The sequence below is a fragment of the Monodelphis domestica genome, chromosome 4 (assembly GCF_027887165.1).
Source record: "Monodelphis domestica isolate mMonDom1 chromosome 4, mMonDom1.pri, whole genome shotgun sequence".
Classification (NCBI taxonomy): domain Eukaryota; kingdom Metazoa; phylum Chordata; class Mammalia; order Didelphimorphia; family Didelphidae; genus Monodelphis; species Monodelphis domestica.
In genome coordinates, this window is record NC_077230.1 from 75,101,341 (window position 1) to 75,110,161 (window position 8,821).

General features: G+C 38.3%; 1 protein-coding gene across 4 annotated transcripts in view; it reads left to right on the top strand.

Moving 5' to 3' along the window:
- The window catches only part of SIDT1 (SID1 transmembrane family member 1), a 183,096-nt gene that overhangs the window by 136,605 nt on the left and 37,670 nt on the right, over nucleotides 1-8,821 (top strand). For 3 of the 4 annotated variants that reach the window (XM_056793482.1, XM_056793483.1, XM_056793485.1), the window contains one exon: nucleotides 7,780-7,851. The exons of the other annotated variant lie outside the window; for it this stretch is intronic. In XM_056793482.1, the coding sequence (XP_056649460.1) occupies nucleotides 7,780-7,851 (72 nt within the window). The remainder of the gene's footprint in view (nucleotides 1-7,779; nucleotides 7,852-8,821) is intronic. 4 annotated transcript variants of the gene reach the window in all.

Sequence of the window (8,821 nt, forward strand, 5' to 3'; positions counted from 1 at the left end):
CCATCTCATGAGTAAGAAATAATAGGAAAACCAGTTTGACCAGATTGCAGAATGCATGAGAGGGAATAATGTATAATATATCTGGAGAGGTAAGCTGGAGCCAGGTTGTGAAGGACTTTATTTTTTTATCAATATATTTGATCTTAAATCACCTTTATTTCTTTTTTAAAATGAAAGACAAATTTACAAAAATCTATTCTCACTACAACTTCTACCCTGCCTTTTGTCAGGAAGAAGAGAAAGAAAATGAACTCCTTATAATATATATGCATTATCAAGAAAAACTATTTCTCACACTGACCACACCCAAAAAATACCTTTGTCTACACATGAGTCTATCACCCCTCTGTTAGGATGTGATTCTTCATCAGTTCTCTGAATCATGGCTGGTTACCACATTGATAAGAGTTTCCAGGTCTTTCAAAACTTTTTTTGTTCACAAAATCATTATCATATAAATTTTTTTCCTGGTTTTGCCCACTTTATTTGGCATCATTTCACATGTCTTCCTAGGCTTCTCTGCTGAAACCACCCCTTTTCATCATTTTCATATTACAGTACTATTCTAGTACATTTGTGTGCTATAATTTGTTTAGCCATTTCCCAGTTTATGGGGACTCCTCTCAGTTTCCAGTTACTTACAAAAAGAGCTGCTATACATGTTTTTTATAAATAACAATCAATTCTCCTTTCTTTGATTTTTTTGGAGAATAGGTCAAGTAGAGTGGGAATACTAGTCATAGAACATTCACCATTCAATAACTTTGGAGCATAGTTCCAAATTTCTTTCCAGAATGGCTGGACCAATTCTTAGCTCCACCAACAATGCATTAATGTATCAGTTTTCCCATAACACCTCCAACATTTGTCGTTTTCCTTTCTTGCCAGTTTTGTTGATCTGATCACTGTGTTAAATCATTTTTTCATATAGCTATTGATAAGGTGGATTTCTTAGAAAAAGTGACCTTGACCATTTATCATTTGTTGAATGACACTTAAAATTGCAGATACTAATTATTTCCTTATAATAATAGCTTGGTAATGAATGAGCAAAAGGGTCTGAACCATTGAATTATAAGTGTGTCTGCTTTGTGAATAGGAAGAAGAAAACAAATACAATAAGAATGGTGAAGGTAGAAACAACAAAATTTGACTTGATTGGATATGTGAAATGAGTAAGAAAAAGCGAGGTATTAAAAATGACACCAAGATTATGAACTGGGGTGACCAAAAGAATCACAAGAATGAGAAAGTTTGGAAGAAGAGTTCTGTTTTGGACATGTTGACTATGAGATGGCCACACTGTCCAAGAAGCAATTGATAAAGTGGTACTGGAGCTTAGGAAAGAGGCTAAGACTGCATATATAAATCTGATAGTCATCAGCATAGAGAGGATTAATTCCATGTACTCTAGTGGAGTCAAGAGTAGAGAGAAAGAATAAAAGAGAGTGTAGGATAGACACTAGCCTCTCCATGTCACTACTCTTCCAAAATCTTTGTTTTCTGAATAAAGTTATAAAATAGAGTAGCATTTAAATTCTCCACAATCTGATTTCTACCTATCTTTCCAGTCTTAAGTCATGTTACTATGCTTTACACTCTACCCAAATATAGCATTCTATAGCTCATTATCATGCCTTTCCAGAGGTTGTCCCGCATTTCTAGAATGCACTCCTCTCTTATTCCCACCACTTAGAATCATCAGCTTCCTTCAAGGCTCAGTTCAGATTCCATCTCCTTTAAGAAGACTTTCTTAAACATCCAATTTTCCAGTTGTTACTTTTCTCGCCTTCTTCAAATTACCTGTATTGACTTATTTATGTATATGTTATACCTCCCCCAACCCCAAGAAGAATGTAAACTTCTTCAGGTCAGGGACTGTTGTATGTTTGTATCCCCAGCACCTGGGACAATTCATAACTGAGCGGTATCATCTGAAGCAATATTATAAAAGGTTGAGAAGTGAGTAGGTGGTGAGGTAGGAAATATAGACAGTTGATCATGTCCATTAGGCTTGATCTAATTGTTCTTCCCATCTTCATCTTATTTAGTGACATTTTGTAGTTTGATTTAGCCAATATTAGATTCTGACATCTAAATATAATGTTTCCACTGTGTTATCACTGATGAAAGTTTTTCTATAAGTACATGCCAGTGGATCTGTTCCACTTTTTCATGTGTTTGTTGTCCTTTTTCTTTCATTTGTAAATAATTTGGGAATAATCTGACTTAATTGTATCTTTACAACAAACTTTCTATAGACTTTTTTTCACCTTATTGCTCTATACTATTTTGTTACATAATATGACCCTCTCTAGATATGCTTTACAAATGAATTTATGTTCTAAACCAATATTGTCTTTGGCCACTATGTTTCTCTGGTTGGTAAGGAGCAACCAAGCAGCTTCTGAAATGTTTCCTAAACACTTTGATTACATACTAAGCCTACCTTTTTGCCTAAGAGAGTCTATGAAAATTTCTAATGTTTTATGCCTTCACTAATAGTGAGAATGCTTAGATAAGGTTTAGTACCTCTAATCAAATGATTACTTGTTAGTTTTGGAGGGGGTCGTGCACTTTAGAATAGCAGTGATCAAATTAATATTCATAGATGGTCTAAAAACTAGATAATTCTTAACAATCTCAACTGCCTTTCCTAGAAGTCTGTGGGCATTGAAGAAATGTAGAAGAGCTATACAGGACTAAGAGTCATTTTGTGATTTTTTGTTTTGTCGGTTGCCAGTATCAAAGAATCCACTGCCTAGGGGCCAACTTACTTAATGGTGGATCCCACTTAATGAGATACTTAATAGGTTGTTCCTCAAAAAAGTACAGATAGAAAGAGCCTCTCAGAGTTCTTGTTCCCCTGGATTATCCTTGGAGAATCCATGGTCAATTGCATGCTCTTTGAGAAGGCCTCTATCATATTGTATTAATCAGTATCAAATTGCATTAAATTAAATGTAATTTAATTATATTTACTTGTAATTAAGAACTTTTGGCTTCATTTAACAGAACTACCTTTAAGTGGAAAAATTATGGGACAGTGGTGGTAGAATTCCCTTTATAGAAAGTTGTGACTCCTAAATACTGAGCAATCAAATTCTAATCTTATGGGATGACTGGCAAGCCAAGTGACCTAAGCTAACTATAAAATGTAAGCTTCCAGAGAAACTGGATAATACTCTAGTTCAAGGGTTCTCTACTTACCTGTGGGCAGAATGGGAAAATAATTATCCTTTTGACCCCTTCTTATCTTATTTGCCATAAAAACGTAGAATCTGTACCATCTAGTTAAGTTATATAAATCATATACAACGATCCTTCAATTATTGAATCCCCTAGAAGTTCCTGTTTAATAAGGTTTTCAGTCCTAAAGAAATTCATAAATCCTGCAAAGTAATGTTGGCACAGGGTCGTAGAGCTCAATAAAAAGTATGATTGCTTTTTGCTACTTTATTTTAAGAAGCCCTTGGGAACTCAGTGGAACAGTTAAAAGCAAAACTTGAGCAATTCGTTGCAAACTAGTTTTGGGGGGGTTTGTCGCTGTTGTTTTTAGCAATGATGCACTTCAAAGACCAGAAAGTTGAGAAGGAAAGTAGTCAATTAGAAGAGAACTATATTTGCTGCTTCTTAACTCTTCCCTTCCATCTATATAGTCTTTAAGGATATGGGCCAAGTCTTGTCATTCTTTTATCTCCCCCAGTACCTAGTAAAGTGTCTTGCATTCACTCAGTAGTCACTCAATAAATATTTATTGAATGAATGAATAAGGTCACTTGGCTGCTATATACTTCAGAAAAGTTAGGGGGCTGGATAAACCCTTCAGCTCTAATATTTTATAGTTCTGTAATTATATTGAAACTCAAGTAACTAGGACCAATGGGCATAATTTACAAGGAGGCTTATTTTGTTTCAATAAAAGAAAAAAATTCTAATAATTAGAGCTGATTAAAAGTAAAATGGTTGCTTCACAAAGTTCCCATAGTCGTGTGCCCCCCTTCATCAGAGATGCTCAAGAATTGGATAATTATCTTTTATAGGTTTTATGAAAGGATTTCCATATTGATAGGGAGATGAACTAAGTGACATTAAAAAAAAAACAAAAAAAAACGCCTCTTACTGTCTGTTCTAGTAGCAACTCTAAGATAGAAGAACAAGGGCTAGGCAATGAGGTTAAGTGACTTGCCCAGGATTACACAGCTAGGAAGTATCTGAGGCCAGATTTAAACCCGGGACCTCTCATCTCCAGGTCAGTAGTGAGCCACCTAGCTAGCTGGCTACCTCTCTCCTCCAGCCCAGTGTCCTCTTGAGTCAACTTGGTATGGAAGAGAGGCTGCTATATCTGGAATCAGAAGACCCTCAGGTTCTGAACCCAGCTGGGTTGCCCAGTGGGTAGCACATTAGACTTGCAGTTGAAGTCCTGAACTGATGAATGTCTTACTCAGCTTCCCTCTGAGGTGAGTAGAATACAATCAAGCCAACTGGGTAGATTATGGAGAAACAAAAGCTTCTGCTATGGAAAGCATCTGTGATACTGGACAACCCCTGAAGAGTTCCAAAAGAGAAGTCACTTCAGGCAAGCAATTCTTTGCTCTTTGGGTCCAGCCAGCTTCAACTTGGCTACCACTGAAAGAAAAAGATCATCAGAAAGTGGACAGTAGGATGAGGGATTTGACTTTCACAGGAAGCAGCACCAAGTGTGTCAAAGAGCTCTAAAGATGGAGCTCAAAAGCTCTGCTTCAGATCTTAGCTTGCATGCTTACTCCTTGCCTTTGGGAAAGCCATTAACATACCCTGGCCTTCGTTTCTTCATCTATAAAATGAGAGTCAGACTAGACAGCTCTAAATCCTGTGATGTCACTCGGATATGAATGAAGTTGCTGAGGAGCTTTTGGGCCAGAGACCTGGGAAGGATCGAAACTGGAAACAGATCTGGACTGAGATGCACTATGTAAATGTTAGTAGTCCTTAAAAGCAGGGCCAACTCCTTGATAATCTGCCCCAAGCTATCACGCTTCAGATTTTAAAGACTTGATTGCTTCTTCAGTGTGATTACTCATTCCATCCATGGAGATCTCAACCCCTCTAGACTTTTGTGAATGGCCTCTTAGTTTTGGGGGCTGAAGAATTCATCATCCCGCTTGGCCAGACTGTGCTTGGATGATAGAAATACTGTCATCACTGGACCTAGACACAAAATCTTGAAGCCTAGAAGTACCTGGCCAAGCTTGTAATCTATAGCCATAACACCGCCGAGAGCCCAGGTTACTGCCACACCATGATGATGCATTAGAGGAGGACCTCATTGAAGTCTAAAAACTACTAATGGCTTTCATGCATCAACTCACAGAAATCTTGGCAGTATAAAGGACTTAGAGGCAACTAGATGGCCTTGGAATAGATACTGGACCTGGAGTCAGGAAGTTCAGTTCAAATCCAGCCTCAGACATTTATTAATGTTTGGAAATGTCTGACCTTGAAAGTCACTTAAACTCTCTCAGTCCCAGTTTCCTCAACTATAAAATGGGAATTGTAATCCTCTTAGGGTCCTTGTGAGGATCAAATGGGGAAATATTTATTTTTTTTAAAGTGCCAAACTCAGAGCCTGGTACACAGTAGGTGCTATATAAATGTTTATTCCTTTCCCCTCAGAGGTCATTTAGTCTAAACCCCCTTATTTTAAAAATGGAGCTAAAGCCCAGAGAGTAGATATTCCAAGGAATTCCTTTGAGATTTGGGAATAATGTACAAGTCATCCTGGATTTTTTGACAGCTGATTTGTAAGGATAAGGATAAGGATAGTTTATATGATAATGAGAATTACAGGCACAAATATGAATTACCAGGAAATTTAAGAAATTGTGATATAACTTTAAATTCACCAGATGTAGGATAAATGCCATTATGCCCTACAACACCCTAGTATACCAGTATTTTGTTCTTCCATCAGTGATAGAGCATGGTGCCTGGAAGAACAAAGTTCAAATCTGCCCTCAGATATTTGCTAACCTAGACAAATCACTTAATCCTATTTACCTCAGTTTCCTCATCTACAAAGTGAGCTGGAAAAGAAAATGTCAAGAAAACCCCAAATGGGATCACAAAGAGTCAGATATGACAGGAGAAGGAGAAGGAGGAGGAGGAGGAGAAGAAGAAGAAAGAAGAAGAAGGAGGAGGAGGAGGAGGAGAAGGAGAAGGAGAAGGAGAAGGAGAAGGAGAAGGAAAGAAAGAACTGTATTTAAAATTCAATGGCTGGAACTAAAGGTGTTTTCTGTGAATGTAAGGAAGCTGAGAAATAGTGAAGATGGTAAAAGTAAAGAAGTTGGAAATAGTCAAAGGAGGAAAGGTTTGAAAAGCAAAAGATTCAAATTATATGACAAAAGTAAAGAAACTAACAAGGCTAATTACTTGTCAAAAATTTTAATTCGTATCATAAATGTATTTTAGGCATGCAATAAATGTTTTATAAGTGGCATTTGTGTTGGGAATCATCCTAAATTAAGGTTGTCATCCTTTTGAGTTAATATGGTCATTTTAGTGTTTTGTGTATTATTTACATTCTCTTCTCATTTCTTTTGAAATTTGGCAAGCTATATATGATATATAAAATTTTATATATATTTATATAAAAAATCCTGATTATTAACTAAAATGTTTTATTGTTCTACATATAGATGCCAAGCAGAATTCATTGTGTAAGTTATGAACTTCAGCAAGAGAAAGGAGCTAACAATTGAAGTACTAGGAATGTCAAAATCTACTTAAATCACATTAAAGAACTGATATAGAGATAAATAAATACATATGTATATGTATATATGCATTCGAGAACTGATATCTATAAACATATGTACAGACATCAGTTCTTTGCTGTGGTTTAGACTCTTTCTCTCTAGTATATACACATGCCCACACACACATACTCCTGGTAGATTTAATTTTCTTGAATTTTGTGTTTTTTATGAGAAAATCTGTCACTCTTCAGTCTCCCAAAGCTTTTGAAAATAAGCAGAGTCAGGGAAGCTAGGTGGCACAGTGTATAGAAAGCCAGGCTTGGAGTCAGGAGGACTTGGGTGACCCTAGGCAAGTCATTTAACCTCAACAATCTAACCCTTAGTGCTCTTCGGTCTTAGAACTGCTACTTAGTGAGGAAGGAAGGAAGGAAGGAAGGAAGGAAGGAAGGAAGGAAGGAAGGAAGGAAGGAAGGAAGGAAGGAAGGAAGGAAGGAAGGAAGGAAGGAAGGAAGGAAGGAAGGAAGGAAGGAAAGAAGGAAGGAAGGAAAGAAGGAAGGAAGGAAGGAAGGAAGGAAGGAAGGAAGGAAGGAAGGAAGGAAGGAAGGAAGGAAGGACTGCCCTTCATCCTAAAAGAATATAAAGTTGTGGAAAGAGCAGTGATGCTCGACCCAGGAGTCTGCTACTTATTAGCTGTGCAAGGTTGGGTGAATATTTTAAGTGTTCCAAGCCTTAATGTCCTCATCTATACAATAAGAGTCATTGTACTTGCACTAGTCTTCAAAGGATGATGGTGAAAACAGCCTGGGTAAATGAGCGCTCTTATGATCTGAAAGCCCTTTTCTTAGAATCTGATGACTCGACTCTTTCATTGGCTTTTAGGGTTTTGGCACAGGATGTAGAAAAAGGAGAGAAAGAAGAGAAATGGTGACGTTTTGAATATGATGCAAAAAAATCAAAAGCTTCTGGTTTGATGAGCTGAGCTTTTTATGATGCCTTTTAGCCAACCAGAAGTAAACTGTTTGCGTCTTTGCTTCCTTTACAGGACCTAGGAATGTAACTGATTCCCACCCCATTGCCACCAGCACACCTGAAGGGAGCAGCTATGGGGCAATAGGTATATCAGACTGAGTCCTCTGTGGAAGTGTTTCCTGGGGCCCCGTGGGATGAAGAGGCACTTTCTACCATTGACTAACTGTGTGCCCTTGGATTATTGGACAAGTGACTCGCCCAGTCTAGGACTCAGTTTCCTCATCTGTAAAACAAAGGGTTGGACTGAGCAATCTCTTGATCCGTTCCAGTTCTAATACTCCCAATTTCTACTTATGTCAGTAGGGTTTCCTAGAGTATCTTGTCTTCTGCCCTAGAATCCAGCGGGAGCTTTTCTTAATCCAGCCTACAAGCTTAGGTAATTGCAGGTCTGGTGCCAGGCAGCTGATGGACTTTGGAAGACCAAGGGCCCGTTAGAAGAGAAGGCTCTGGGCCATGGCCAGAACTAGTCTCTCCATGATTGCCTCCATCCTGGGATAAGCCCCACAGCTCATGAATAATCACAGATTGCTCATGCACGGACACTCACACAGCTTTTGGTCGGTGAGGCGGCACAGTGGATAGAGCACTTAGTCCAGAGTCAGGAAGACCCAAGTTCAAATCTGGCCTCCCGTTTATTAGCTGGGTGCCTCTGGCAAGGCCCTCAACCTCCCTGTACCTAATCCACCGGAGGAGGAAGTGACAAAGCACTCCGGTGTCCTTGCCAAGAAAATCCCTCCGAAGACATGGTCGGACACAGCCGAACAACAAGCAGTGCAGCTTCTAGGATTATTTCTCTTGTTGCAGTTGGGAGACATAACGTTTTTGGGTTTTTTTAATTCAAATTAAACTGCCCCTTAAAGGAAATTTCTGTACACATGGAAAGTGTTCCTTGAAATGTCAGTATAGGAAGAAATGAAGTCCCGCAACCCTAGTAACATTATATCATTAACAATAATACTTGTTTGCCTGCAACAATTAGAGGCAGGTGAGCTCTCTCAGTGCCTGTGTTTGAGGCTGCAGAGACAGGATTTTAAAAACCATCTGAACGGAGGAGG